This window comes from Cyprinodon variegatus, unplaced genomic scaffold, assembly GCF_000732505.1.
Source record: "Cyprinodon variegatus isolate N-32 unplaced genomic scaffold, C_variegatus-1.0 Scaffold488, whole genome shotgun sequence".
In the NCBI taxonomy this organism is placed as follows: domain Eukaryota; kingdom Metazoa; phylum Chordata; class Actinopteri; order Cyprinodontiformes; family Cyprinodontidae; genus Cyprinodon; species Cyprinodon variegatus.
The window spans coordinates 573,202-587,399 of NW_015150941.1; the positions used below are offsets into that span (position 1 = coordinate 573,202).

The 14,198-nt window shown below is 38.4% G+C and overlaps 1 protein-coding gene across 2 annotated transcripts in view; it reads left to right on the forward strand.

Annotated features, from left to right (window-relative positions):
* The window catches only part of LOC107094518 (solute carrier family 23 member 2-like), a 43,223-nt gene extending 29,802 nt beyond the window's left edge, over positions 1-13,421 (forward strand). For both annotated transcript variants that reach the window (XM_015390189.1, XM_015390190.1), the window contains 10 exons: positions 4,113-4,201; positions 4,286-4,353; positions 5,873-6,054; positions 7,246-7,366; positions 7,947-8,103; positions 9,561-9,708; positions 9,797-9,902; positions 10,208-10,475; positions 11,175-11,270; positions 12,551-13,421. In XM_015390189.1, coding sequence (XP_015245675.1) covers positions 4,113-4,201; positions 4,286-4,353; positions 5,873-6,054; positions 7,246-7,366; positions 7,947-8,103; positions 9,561-9,708; positions 9,797-9,902; positions 10,208-10,475; positions 11,175-11,270; positions 12,551-12,819 — 1,504 coding nt within the window. In that variant the 3' untranslated portion in view covers positions 12,820-13,421. The remainder of the gene's footprint in view (positions 1-4,112; positions 4,202-4,285; positions 4,354-5,872; positions 6,055-7,245; positions 7,367-7,946; positions 8,104-9,560; positions 9,709-9,796; positions 9,903-10,207; positions 10,476-11,174; positions 11,271-12,550) is intronic.
* The last annotated feature ends 777 nt before the right edge of the window (positions 13,422-14,198 follow it).

Here is a 14,198-nt window from a genome sequence, read left to right on the forward strand (position 1 = left end):
CTGAGTTTTTACTTCACGGTGGTTTTGATCTATTAAAGGATATTATGTTAGGAATATATTTATTTGCTCTGAGCAATGAAGTACCATATACCTTCAGAATATTTTGTCACTGTCATGATGTTATCATGTACTTTTCTAATCAATATCAAGTATTAACTTTAAGTATGGGGGGAAAAACCCTATTTATTGCAAACATAAACTGATATGTTTTAGTGGCAAATTATGTTATAGTTTAACACAAAGTAAGTACTTATCAATTGAGTATAAAAGTTTACCAATAAAATCTGACATCGATGTAGTATACTGGTTTTACACCTCTGATCCAATGTTTGGTAGTAGGGATGTCCAGATACAACGTTTACATTTCCGATACAAAACCAATATTGCAGCTTTGAGAATTGGCCGATACTGATATTGATCTGATACGATATTGGCTTGGATCACACCGGCTTATATAACTTATTTTTAACTTAGTTGATCAAGTCATATTACTAAAACACGGAACTAACGTCAACAACTAAAGGTATGAAAACAACTGACCCACATAAAGCTAACCAATGAGTTACAGACCTTTTTAACCAAGTAGAGCGTTTCTATAAGCATTAGAATATCAGACATTTTTTATGCTGGCCGCTAAAATCCAATATTAGCTTTTTCAGTAATATTGTACCGATATCAGATATTAATGTCTGGTGTGGACATCCCTATCTGATATAATCCTTTTTGCCAGGAATGTCTCTACCATGTGTGTCTACAATTTACTTGTTTTATTTAAAAAAAAAAAATGGTGCAACCCCTGGGTTTACTTAGAGCATCTGCCATGATTGCCAAAATACACAGATTGCATAACTGATTTCTAGTAACATGTAGGCAGATGCTGATTTTTCTTTTGTATATTTTTAGGTTTGCATAGAAAAACAAAAGCAACAAAATTATGAAGACATTATTGTGCGGGGTTTGGGGGTCGCGCTAGTCTTCTAGCTGGGGTTGTTCCAGGTGTTTTCCATTTGATCCTTAGGGGGTAGGTCATTTTCTCCATCGTGATTTCCTCTACTATTGATATCCACTCTGCATCAGGTGGGAAGAGTCACTTTTCAAACACTTTCTGGTAACTTCCTTTTTAGCTGCCACTATCAGGATTTTGAGGAGATGGATGTCTTTCCTTTGTATGTCTTCACTCTCCAGCCAACCCAACTATACAATGCGTGGCTCCTTGGGTATTTTGTAACCCATTACTTCTTCTATAGCCTGAACAACTTGATCCCAGTAGGTTTGAAGTTTTTAACATTGCCGAAATGGGCAGATGCCGATTTTAAAGCAACGTTTCCTTCTCATGTTGTGAAGTCAAAAATGAGGGCTGTCTTTGCATACTGCTTCTATCAACATGTCAAAGTTTAGGTAGTGTTATCAAAATATTGTCGTAGCAGCTTAGCAGCACCTTGGCCACCACAGTGAACCAAGAAGATCCTGTTATGAAGAACGGAAAGATTACATATTCCATAAGGGGAGGAAGTGACTCTTTAAATCAGCAGGGAGAATAAAAAATAATTTTTATTTTCATCAAATTCCTGAACTGATTTTACCTCATTTTTGAATCACCAAAATACTTAATCACATAAATGTCAAGGTCAAAATTCACAACATGGGTGAGATTACGATGGTTTGGGATGTTATGTGGAAACTTGGAGCCACAAAAAAATGCTGTTCTTACAAACGCCACCATAAGTTGATGGCGTTGGTAAGGGGAAATGAAACAGCATTTTATTGCGGCTCCAAGTTTCCATATAAAATGGAGAATTAGTAGGTACAAACAAACCGCACATAAACCAAGCCTGTTTATGTTGTCTTACATATATGTCTTAGACATTGCTACGTAGTTTGTTTCATTTATATATCTGTCCTTTTTGTCTTTTTCTTTTTCCCGGAGTCTGATCTTTCAGTTCAGATGGCCTTATTGATTGCATGTTGCCCTCTGTTGGATTTCTACTCGCATTTCTTAAACCCGGCACATTCTTCCTGGAATGTTTAACTTCAGTTTATATATATATATATGCTACTTTAGTGTTTAGCTAAATTGGTAACTTTCTAATTCTCAACATAAAGCTTAGCCTGGTATTAAACTTCCAACTCTACACACAGATCTAAAGTCTTCAATATACTAAAATCTTGCAGCTGGTGGTGTTTTCACCTAGAGCGGTGTATTAAAAGCTAGCATTTCCTCTCTGTTTTGATATTGCTCCTTAATAATCTTTCAACTTGCATTTAAAAAAAAAATAAAACAACGAAAAAGCTTCTCTTCTGCTTTAAAATCTAAAAGGACACCCGCATCGTGTATCAGGATTATTTATTCCAAACCGAATCAAACATTTTTCCAACTTGTGTTCCTGGATTATTATTTTTTATTTTATTTTGCTTTTTTCTTCTGAATTCTGTTTTTTAACATCCTAGATGTATAATCATAAGCTTTTTCACTTTTTTTCTTAAGGAATAACTGGTTCTGGTAGAAATGTTTTAATATACTCATGTCTTAGCTCTACTGTTTTGACTCGATGCTCAAGTTGTAGTAGGCATCCTTCTTCACCCTGTTTTTGATCTCTCTTTAAATGTGTTGTTAGCGCTCCTGTCTGTTGTGTGCAGACAAAACGTACCACAAAGTTGCCCTCCTGATTCATCATAAAAGTATTGGGGTGTTATTCTGTTCTAAACTGCTTAGCTCAGCTTCAAATTACTTCGTCTTTTGGGAAAGCGGGTTAGAGATGGTTACAGCTGTATGCCCCACTTAAACCAGTATTGATAGGTATCAGAAATTAAGCTGCCAAAACATAACTATGTTGTCTCTCATACTTATGTAATCTAATTCTTTAAGGGTTGTTTTTTTGCTGTTTATTTTATGGATTTTTTCCTATCTAGTGGATTTGATTTGGTTACTAAATTTATCAGTTCTTTCTCATTGTGCTGATCAATTCCTACATGAGACCCTTATTACAAAACGTACTGAGAATATTATCCAAGATTAAACCTTTTGAATATTCCTATTTAACAACATATCATTTCTTGATCTACAAAACAAGTCTTGCCCCTGATCTTTGCATAACCATGCCCTGTAATCCCTCATTATGTAAACCTTCAATAGTATTGTGTGTTTTGTTTTTTTGTTTTTCTCTAAATCTTTAAACACTCTAAGAATCAGTCTGAGGTTTCATTTGAAGTCTGATCTAATAAAATCAGCAACACTTGAAAGTATTTGAACACAATCTGTATCGGTTCCTCTTTTTTTCTTCTTCTTTAGATTGTGGCTCAAACTCGTTCTAAAGAATATTAAAATTTACTCGACATAATTAAATATTTAGCTCAACAACAGGGAAACTACAGAAAATTGGAATAAACAACATTGTCAAAGGGTGTTGGCCCTGGAGTTTAGTTATATAAGCTGTTGTCCTTCTCTTGGCCTTTTACTCAGATCCAGTCATATAAGAGACTGGTTTCGGCTTCGGTGCCAGTGGCATACCCGCCACACCATCAGCCCACTCTTTCCCTCTCTGACTTATTTGTCTGTTTTTGTGGATTACTGTCTGCAGACAAATACCAGTGAAAAGAAAAGGCTGAGAGAGGGAATCAGGGGGGGTTAGGATTTGGCAGTTCAACAAAGTTTATATTGAATTTGTATCATACTTGTTACTGGAAATCCTAACCGGACAGAAAAGGATCAAAAACATTATTTTTAGTTACAAGGATCTAGAAAAAGGACGCTTAAAGGTATATTAAAAAATATATATTTTCCTTTAGAGCTGAAGCCTCATCTGCCCAAGACTCAAATCATCTTTGAATGAAAAGTTTGTTTTGGAGAAAAAAAAAAAATGTTGCTTATTTTCTTCTTTTATAGCTATTGCATTTCGGCAAGCTTAAATGACTTTTACTGAACAATCTCTCCTTGAAATTATTTTGGTTTATCCTTCTTTATTAGTGCAGGCTCTGGTCTGAGCACTTGTTAGCACCCTTTTAAAGTGAAAAACAGTTCCAGCAGGGTTTGTATGAACCCTCTGTCCCACATTTCTGGCATACTGCATTTCTACATGACAAATACTACCCTCTATTCTCGTTTTTTCCTCTAGATTGCCCTTATTCCAGGCGAGTGCATTTGCTTTCCTTGCACCAGCCAGAGCCATCCTGTCTTTGGATAAATGGAAGTGTAACAGCACAGGTAACTCTTCCTTTCTCCAGTTCCTCCTATTTAAACATTGCAATACATAATCTAATAGCACCTATTCTCTTTGAACCCGAGCAGAACACCCGCTCCTTAACAGCACAGAGCTCCTCCACACTGAGCACATCTGGCACCCCAGGATACGGGAGGTGAGTCCAGAAGACAAGCAGGCAACACATGTGGGCATAGAGAAGGAAATTTGGTAGAGGCTTAGAAAATAAGCTTCAAGAAATTAAATCAGATGTTGTTCAGATTAGCTTAAGTAACCCTTTATGCAACGTTTTACACAACCGAAATGGAATGCTGGGTGTTTCCCAACCTACTATAGGAGATGTTTTGTACCAATATAAAATCGCTGTCTCCGTGTGTCTGCAGGGTTTGCCTTTGAGACGGAACACGTTAACCGTCATCCTTTTCAGTCTGAGTTAACCGGTTCAGTAATTGATCTTTATGTGAAACAACTGAGAAAAAAAAAACATAATAAGACTGGAATAGATTTTAAAACACTGGGAAAGTACTCCTCACTAAGGGATACGGAGGAAAGCTTAACATCTTTATTTTCTGGAACATCAATTCTGTTGCCACATCTCACCCTGCCATGATGATGATGATGATGATGGTAGTGAGCCAGTCTGATTTCACTGCTAGCAGGTAAACGTTGAGCCTAAAATGGCAGACTCTGATAGATCAGACATATATTTCAGTTTAGTCTACTTCTACATAAAGAGCTGAACAGAACTACAGCTCATTTTGACTGGATTTATATCAGATGCATCATATAACCTCTCACCATTTGAAATGCTGTTCCAGTGTTGGATCATGAGATGAAATTAATTTCAAAGCTGAACCACTGGCTAAGACCACAGAGGAAATGGATTTTCTGTGACTTTTAATTTCACCGTAGGAAGCTAATTATAAACAGCCATTTAAACTGAATTTTAAAGTATTAAACTGAACCAAGTATTAAACTGAACCAATCCAGGCAGATCTGTTCCCCCCCTTATAGCTCATTTAGAGCCAGTTAAAGACCGTAGTCCAAAGCTGAAGTTCTTAATCTTTTTACAAGTTCAATCTCAGCTATTTGTGGTTTTCAATAAACCTGTTATCTTAAATATTTTTAACTGTTAAAGAAGAAAAGTTAAGATATTTTTTGGATCCTTTTGTTTTAAGACAGCAAAACAAGTAAAGGGGGGGACTATTCATTTTCTTGGTTCACTTATTTTTTTTTTGTGTTGTTTTTTTACTTTTAAACCTTTTTTTACTTGTGAAAGTTTATTGTCACAAGTTAGAAATTAAACAGGAAGATTTTCTCCCAAGGAAGTCTGAGGTTACACCACAACCTCTAAATCCCTTATGACTGCTGGTTGTTCTCATAATTTTAGCTGTGGTACTAACAGTTTTTTTGCAATGCTGGCATTTTTTTCTAATCTCATTCATACTTTCAAACAAACAGCACAGCAAAACTTCCTTTGGTAAACCTCAAATGCTAAGTCATATGTCACTGGCACATAAGGCTAATAGCAGTTAGCTAGTGACTTTTAGCTAGCTATGTTTGGTTACATTTATTTTCCAGATGTATGCTCCAGTTTTACAGGTACATGACTAAATTTATCTGCTTTATTTGGAACCTATGGAAACTCCCTAATCCCGTTTTTTTTATCGTCACAGATCCAAGGAGCGATCATTGTATCATCCCTGATCGAGGTGTGCATCGGAGCTCTGGGCTTACCTGGGATGCTGCTAAAATACATCGGGCCTCTGACCATCACTCCCACCGTGGCGCTCATCGGGCTCTCCGGTTTTCAGGCTGCAGGCGAGAGGGCAGGAAAACACTGGGGCATCGCTATGCTGTAAGTGCAGGCTTAAAATGCAGTTAATTATTTTTTCTATAGCAGGGTCTAAAAAAAAAAAAACTTTTGAAATTAACCGGACTTTGTGGAAATGTTTTGTTAAACTACACATTATCTTAGCTTGAACACAATTTCTGATTAAGCTTTATTGGCCATGCTCATGACCTGTAGAACCTGTTTGACGACATGAAGCAGACTGAGGGATCTAGACAAGCAACACATCAACCACTGATCTAAGTAAATAAAAGTTTTAGGATTAGAATGCTGCTAATAGGAGAATGGCACCAGTTATTAGTTTTACAGAGAAAATACTTTTTCACATTGGGCCAGGTTGGTTTGGATATCTTAGTTGCCTCTTTGAGCCAACATCAAAAGGTATTGTGGAGGATCTTTTGCAAATTTTTGAAAAGACCCACCCTCTCCACTTGCAAAAAAAAAAATGCACATGCAAAACCCTGTACCCGCTCTTGAGAGGGGACGCCTATTAAACCCATGCGAGAGCGTGCACAAGCCAATTTCTCCTCATGCATGCTCTGTTTAAAAGTTGCTGTTTGCATCGCTCATACAAGCTGACTTTCCAAAAGAAGATTTGCAATTTTTCTACTATATCAGACTCACCACCGGTAAGTGAAAATGGGGTCAATCACGTAGGATGGCCTTACATAAACATATCACTAGAATGATTGACAATTAGGAGGACCACTTATTTTGATGATCCATTCTCCACTATACCTTTAAGGCTTTAAATCTCCTAGTTGAATGTCTTTAATTTGGTTGTGTAACAATATAGAGTTCAGCTGTGTTGAGCATAATACTTCACAAAACAAGATTTGGGTTGTTTTTGGGTGTAAACCTAAAAGGAACAGGGAGATAAAGGTAGGTTCACCTTTTGGTTTTCATATTCAGGTCGTCTGACATCAGATCCTGCCATGTCATTGTTGTTTGCTGAAGAGCCTCTCTGGCTCTGCGGTAACAAGGGATATGTGCCTGTAATTGCCACAGAGTTCTCAGGCAGTTAGGATAATTGATTTGCTCTGAATCCTCTGGAGTCATGGCGTGACACATTCAGGACTAAATGGAATGTCTTCAAACAGGATTACATGTTACTCAGGGGAGTAGAAGGCATAGAAAATAATAAGTCCCTATTATCTGACACATTCAACTGACTGGCGGCTATTTTTGTGTCTGCAGAACCATATTTTTGGTGCTGCTCTTCTCTCAGTATGCCAGAAATGTTCACTTCCCCCTGCCGATCTACAAAGCCAAGAAAGGTTGGAGTTTCTACAGGCTGCAGGTTTTCAAAATGTTTCCGGTGAGTTTCCGTTTGATCTCCTTTTGCAGAAACTGTGTGTAGATTCATCCTTTTTCTTATTCCATCCACAATGCTAACTTTTATCTCTAGTGTAGTGAGTTCACTTGGTTTTATTTAAAGCTTTGTTTCCATATAAGTCAGATTATTCAGCAGGTAATCTCATTCCCCACAGGCATCTGTAATTCAGTCCCTTTTATCCCCTCTGCAGGCCAAACAATTAAAATCTCCCCAGGTCCTTGTCTGTTTGATTCATGTGTCTCATCAAAGGGGCTCTGGATGCTCCTGCCTTAAAATGTTCCACTCAGACGCTGGGAACAAGTTGAAGCATTTAAATCAGTCTTTTTTCTGTGGAAAATGTGTTTAATATTGTCTGTAAAATATATATATATATATATATATATATATATATATATATATATATATATATATATATATATTATTGCAGTGATAACTTTATTTTTCTTAGCTCATCAAAGACTTATTTGCTAAATGTTTTGTTTTTTATCTTGCATATAATGAGAATTGAGAACTTGATGGTTCAGGACTTTAATCTAACTGCACTTTTCTCTCTTTCGCCCAGATCATTATGGCCATTTTGGTGTCATGGCTGCTATGCTTCATTTTTACCGTGACGGATGTTTTCCCGCCTGAAGAGAACAAATATGGTTTCTATGCCCGCACTGACGCACGTCAGGGGATCTTAAAGGCTGCTCCGTGGTTCAAAATTCCCTATCCCTGTAAGTTTCTTGAGGACAGGGGGGAGAGGGTTAATGAAGTACAGGCTTCTGGTGTCTGATTTGGGGCAGTTATGAATGTAACTGGGTTTTTTCGGACTGTTGTCGTATAAAACACTAGTTTTGATAATCAGCAAGACGGTTACTGGTGGAAAGCTTGATTTAGGTTGTAAGACAACTAATTCAGTTAGCCTGAAACCTCAAACTTTGTCGTTATGAAGGTTTCCCTGTCCTAATTTAATACAACCCTTCCCTTCTAACCAGAGCTAAGATTTTCTAGATTTATTTTTGAAAAACAAGTTCTCAGTATTAAATTTGAAGTTACTGATTTCACCCGATATCTAGCTTTGTTCGTTTTTCGTTGCATTGTGGGATATTACAATCTACTTATGTTTGCATTCAGTTTCACAGGTGAAGTTAAAAAAAAAAAAAAAGAGAGGGAGATTGAGCACAAGAACATCCTGCCTAAAGCTGCTGAAATCTAACAGCGTTATGCAACAAACACTGGAGAAAGTAATGACAGAAAAGTTTCCAGCTTATGAGTTTATTATATGAAGATGATGCCAGTAAAATTCTGGCAATATTTATGTAGATGTTGTAACTTCTGATCCAGTTCAGATCAGCTTTGTTCCTCTTATGTCCTTCTCTCCTCCTCTCCATTTTTATATTATCCAGCTGTGCAGTGATTGTGTAAAGCATGGAGACTGTGAATGGGAGAAATTAGAATTAGGTTTCTACGAAAACAAAGTAAACTAGAAAGCAATACAGGTTTAATCAGTTCTGCAGCTATTTATTACAGGTAATCATAGAGAAAGAAAATTGAGGTTGATTTCTGTTCATCAATCCCAGTAAAACTAAATATTGTCACTCATTATTCCATCAAATGACAGCTGCAGGTGCCTGGATGCCACAGTCATCTGTTTGGGTCATGAAAAACTCTGCGTCCTCATCCCTTAGCCCTGTGGTGTGTTTTCTTTGAAGCCAAGGTTGTTATAGTTGTATGGTCCTGAGGCCAACAGTGAGAGGTCTCACTTCATATTTTATCTGTGTTCCAAATAAACGTCTAAACATCCACTCCACATATTCCCGTTAGAGGTCTGTTTTGGTGCAGAAACCAGTCTTCTGTTTACAGCAATAGGCAGCAATCCTTGACTGTTACATATGCTGTCACCATCCATGTATGCTAATAACCTTTCTGTTTCTAGAGCTGACGGACAATAAAAAGCTCTTTGTGTTAGAAATGCTCTGAAATTTCTCATCTAATTTCAAGTAAATAATATAAACAAAGATTCTGCCTTATTTATATTTATAATACCGGTACTTTTCATGCTGTAAGATATATTTTTTCTTAGATTTTGAGCTGTCTGTTGTTCTTAAAGTAATATCCATTTAAAGGACGATAATCATTTTAAGTCGCTTGTGTCTGAGCTCTGATGTTTTATGTCCTTTCTCCTCTTCAGTCCAGTGGGGAACTCCCACCATCACAGCAGCCGGTGTGATCGGTATGATGAGCGCAGTGGTGGCCAGCATCATCGAGTCCATCGGAGACTACTACGCCTGTGCTCGCCTCTCCTGCGCTCCTCCGCCTCCGATCCACGCCATCAATCGGTACGTTAACCTTTTAAAGCTCCAGCTCTACCGGAAGCGGTTAATGGGTAAATAATGTATAACTAATGCTTTTGCTTTAACTCATTAGGGGGATATTTGTTGAGGGTATTTCCTGTGTGCTGGATGGTGTTTTCGGGACGGGAAACGGTTCAACCTCCTCCAGTCCAAACATTGGTGTCCTTGGAATAACAAAGGTAATGCCCAGTATCAGTTTGTTTTAGCTGTTTGTTCCTCCTTTGCCTGTTTCCCTCTAATGTCCCTTTTTTCTGTTTTATTCCTTTGCAGAATTTTTTTTAAGTCTGTCTGCTATAAAATTTTACTCCTAAATTAATTTGAAGTTTAGTTTTTAAAATAAAGGACTTAAACTTAGGAAACTCTGAAAATTAAAGATTTGTCATTTTTATCCGATCTTTAATAAAACTGTAGCTGAAAAAAACAAAAAACAGATTAGACGTGATATACAAATCCTGATCTGAAAGCCGTTTCTCTGCTTCCTCAGGTGGGCAGCAGACGTGTAATCCAATATGGCGCTGCCATGATGCTGCTGCTGGGGCTGGTGGGTAAATTCAGCGCCCTGTTTGCCTCTCTGCCTGACCCAGTCCTGGGGGCTCTGTTTTGCACCCTATTTGGGATGATCACAGCAGTCGGGCTCTCCAACCTGCAGTTCATCGACCTCAACTCGTCCAGAAACCTCTTCGTCCTTGGCTTCTCCATCTTCTTTGGTCTGATGCTCCCCAGCTACCTTAAACAGAACCCGTTGGTCACCGGTGAGCTGCAGCTGAAGCTTAACCAATAGTGTTTTATTCCATCATGTAATGACCTTTAGCTGTGTGGTTTTATCGCTTAGAGAATATGCATACTACACAAACATGCAAATATCTAATTACTTTTATTGAAAGCTAAACAGCTAATTATTAGGTTGCTAAAATAATCTAACTCACTTTGTATTTTTCTAATTATGTTAACTATTTAATCAAATTTTTTATACATTGTTTATTTATTCTGCTTTTTTTGCCATTCTGCTTCCAGAGTAACACTGAGAAATTTAAAAAGCTGATAATAGCCTTTTTAATCCCTCAAGTTTCTATTCCGCAGTCAGCTGCTCAACAGACACGCTGCTTCTAACTGCAGTTCTGGCTCATAGTTAAGGTATTAGGTTAGCTTAGCTAAGTAATGGATGAGATTAGGCACAGATTAGGCCCTTTATACTAGATGATAGAGAGAAGTGGCCATGTTTGTTCTTCAGGCATGAGGAAATATTTTATTTGTTTGCAAATGGAGAGAAAAGAAATAGTGATAATTATGATGGGGAAAGCAGATGAGCATTGCCCATCACGTTTATTGCCATCTGGTTGCATAAATGACAGAACTGCAAAAAAAGGGAGGAGGATATTCTGAGTCTGTAAAGGCCTAAAAAAACAAATACTAGCGAGTTGGCAGCTAATTTCATGTCTTTTCCTCCTCAGGCATTGTTGAAGTTGACCAAGTCCTCAATGTGCTGCTCACTACTGCGATGTTTGTTGGAGGATGTGTTGCCTTTATTTTGGACAATACTATTCCTGGTAAGGTTTTCTTTCACCTTGTTTCTGGTTTTACTGCATGATGAAGTATGTTGGTGGTGGTAGGTGGTCATTATGACAAGAAGGGGGTAGGTTGGGTTCACAAAGCAATTTAAAATAACAATTTGGCTGTGACTGCTGAGCAGGTACAGGTTTGCGTAGAAAGGCAGAGCATATCGAGGCTGTTTTAAATCTGTCCGTGAGGATCCCTCGGGAGGGAGAGTCAGGAGACGCACCCAGGAGGAGGAGGAGGTGGAGAAGGTCCAGGGCTACGCCTGCTACCACCCAAAGAGAGCAACAGAGGACCAATGGGCCGATGTGCAGCTGCAGATTTTCTCTTTTTCTTTTCCTTTTTTTTATCGTTTCTTATCAAAGCAGCTTTTATTTTATTCATTTTAAACTTCTTACCACATATAAAACGGTAAAATCAACTAAACCAAACTTAAATTAGGCCCTTGAGAGGACAACAATGGAACAAACTAATTAGAGGATGGCAGGAACGTTCAGAAAATCTCTGCAACCAGTGCCAGCTGTCTCAAACATTGATACCACATTTTTCTCTCTGCATTTATTTAAACACATAAAAGAAACACATTGTTTGGTTTCTTTTTTGTAGTTTCTTAGTTGCAAAACCCCCAAAATATTATTTAAAAAATGCTTTAGTCTCATCCCAATGAGATCCGTTTGTTCTTCACATAATTGATGGCATCAAGAGGCAGCATTATGCTTTGGGATGGTAGAAATTGTTACAGAGAAGACCTTAAGGTTAGCAATTTGCAATGTAACTTTAATTTTCTTTAAATGGGAAGTTTGACAATCTGAGATGAAAAGACATTTAAACAGAAAGCGTATTTTCACTGACATGTTGAGTCTGTGGATCATTAGTTATATGGGAGAGAATGATTCTTACAGCTAATCACAGGAAGTGTAAACGGATACCTGCTAAGGTTCTCCTCTTTACCCCTTGAGCTTCCAACTTTACCGTGTGGATTTTTAAATATGGTCATCCTTTCAGAAATCTGGCTTAAGGTAAGGATCTATATTCTGCAGGGAAGACGCAAAGAACCTGCGGTTTTAGTTATGCTAACTGTGCTAATATCATATACAAGACACCCAGTAATTTTATCTCATCAAATATTACTTGCTTCACAGCAGCTGCTCTAATTTCACTTCATCCCCACTTCATTGTAAAGCTATAGCAGCAGAGAAATCCTGAGAAGATTTCCTTGTTTGTTATTTTATTTAGAGGGACTTTAGATTAATATCTACTTGTCTAACCTCAGGAACCTTGGAGGAACGGGGCATCAGGAAGCTTAAAAGAGGAACTGGTCTCAGCGCCGCAGAACTGGAAGGAATGAGATCCTATGATCTGCCATTTGGAATGGACTTCTTTCAAAGATATGCCATCTTCAAGTACATCCCCATCAGCCCTGTGTTCATCGGCTACCACTGGGGGCGTCTTCAGGATGGCGGCAGGAGCAGAAAGGGACTCGGGGATGTGGGCAAGGGAGGAGGGGAGGGAAGTGCTGCTCCAGGCGAGAGTCGGGTATAGCCCGAGGCGCAGGAGAGATGTTAAATGTGGCAGAATTTTTTAGGGAGCGAGGGATGGTACACTAAGATGAAATGATGGGAGAATGGAGCACAGACAGAATCTGAGCAGGATTGTGTGGAAGAAAATGTGTTGCACCAACTTCCCCGTCAGTATGCGTTTTCTTCGACCTGTCTGTGTGTTTTTCCCCACCCCCCTCTACACTGTTTTCAAGCATGCTATAGCAAATCACAGCATGTGTTAGAAAGAAGTCTCCATGCAGAGGTCATTCAGTGGGTGTGTGTGTGTGCAGGATGACAATAGCTTGTGCTTTAATTTCCTTCCAGGAGACCAAAGGTCATTGGAAAAGCAGAGCGGGATGTTAATTTTCTGACTCCTAATTGCTGCTAATTCATAGTCCCTGAATCAGCTCATAAAATTCCTTCTACTGAAAGCACAGCAGAGTAGATCAAGTCAATTGCACATAGTGTTGCCTCCAAACTTTGTTATGCAACCCCATTAGCGACAGACACACACACACACTTGCAGAGAGCCTCAGTAGCTGTAGTTTAAGTGCTGCCATGCATGATGCGGGGGTCATGCAGACTGATGTAGGTAGGGTGCCCTTACCCATGCAAAGCTATTGTAATTTTTTTTTTTGTTTGTTTTTTTGCACTGACCGCTTCCTGAGTTTTAATACCAGATCGGTGATTTAAAGCATCTTTTTTTTTATTCATTTAGCAGCATATCCCCCCCCCCCCCCCCCCCTTTTTTTTTTTTTTTTCCCCCCCCCCACACAAACCCCCCCCCCCCCTTTTTTTTTTTCTTTTCTGTATATTCATGACCCATCCCAAACAACTGGGTTAAAGGATGGTTAACAGCTCCAGTTTACGTGTCCTTACCATGTCAGTATTATGCAGAAGATTCCAACTGACAGCCTGACCCTCTTTATGGAGATGTTGAATTGAATTACAGTGGCTTTAGTTATTTCAGAGGATTAGTTTGGTTACATTTCTTTTCTTTACGTATCAGCTTGAGCTCTCAAACTCAAGCGCTACCTTTTTAAAAGCTTTGATGACGCACAGTAACAGACATGTGGCCTTGTCGTGTAGACTTTGTGTACATAAGGCTTAAAGGGAGTTAACGACGACAGAGAAATTGAATGCTCTTTAGGCAGTAGTGCTAGAGATACTTGATCCTATGTCAGGGGTTATGTAGCTTTTTATTTTTTTGCTTTTAGCAGCAAGGTGCTGCTGGTTGAAGTTTACTTTCCACTGAATAGACTCCCAGTGCAGCCTGCATCTTCATTTCACATCAAAAATACAACTTTTAACTTGTTTCAGAATTATGAGTTTGGGCAAAAACATTTATGAATGTTTTCTCTTTATTTATATTTTATTTTT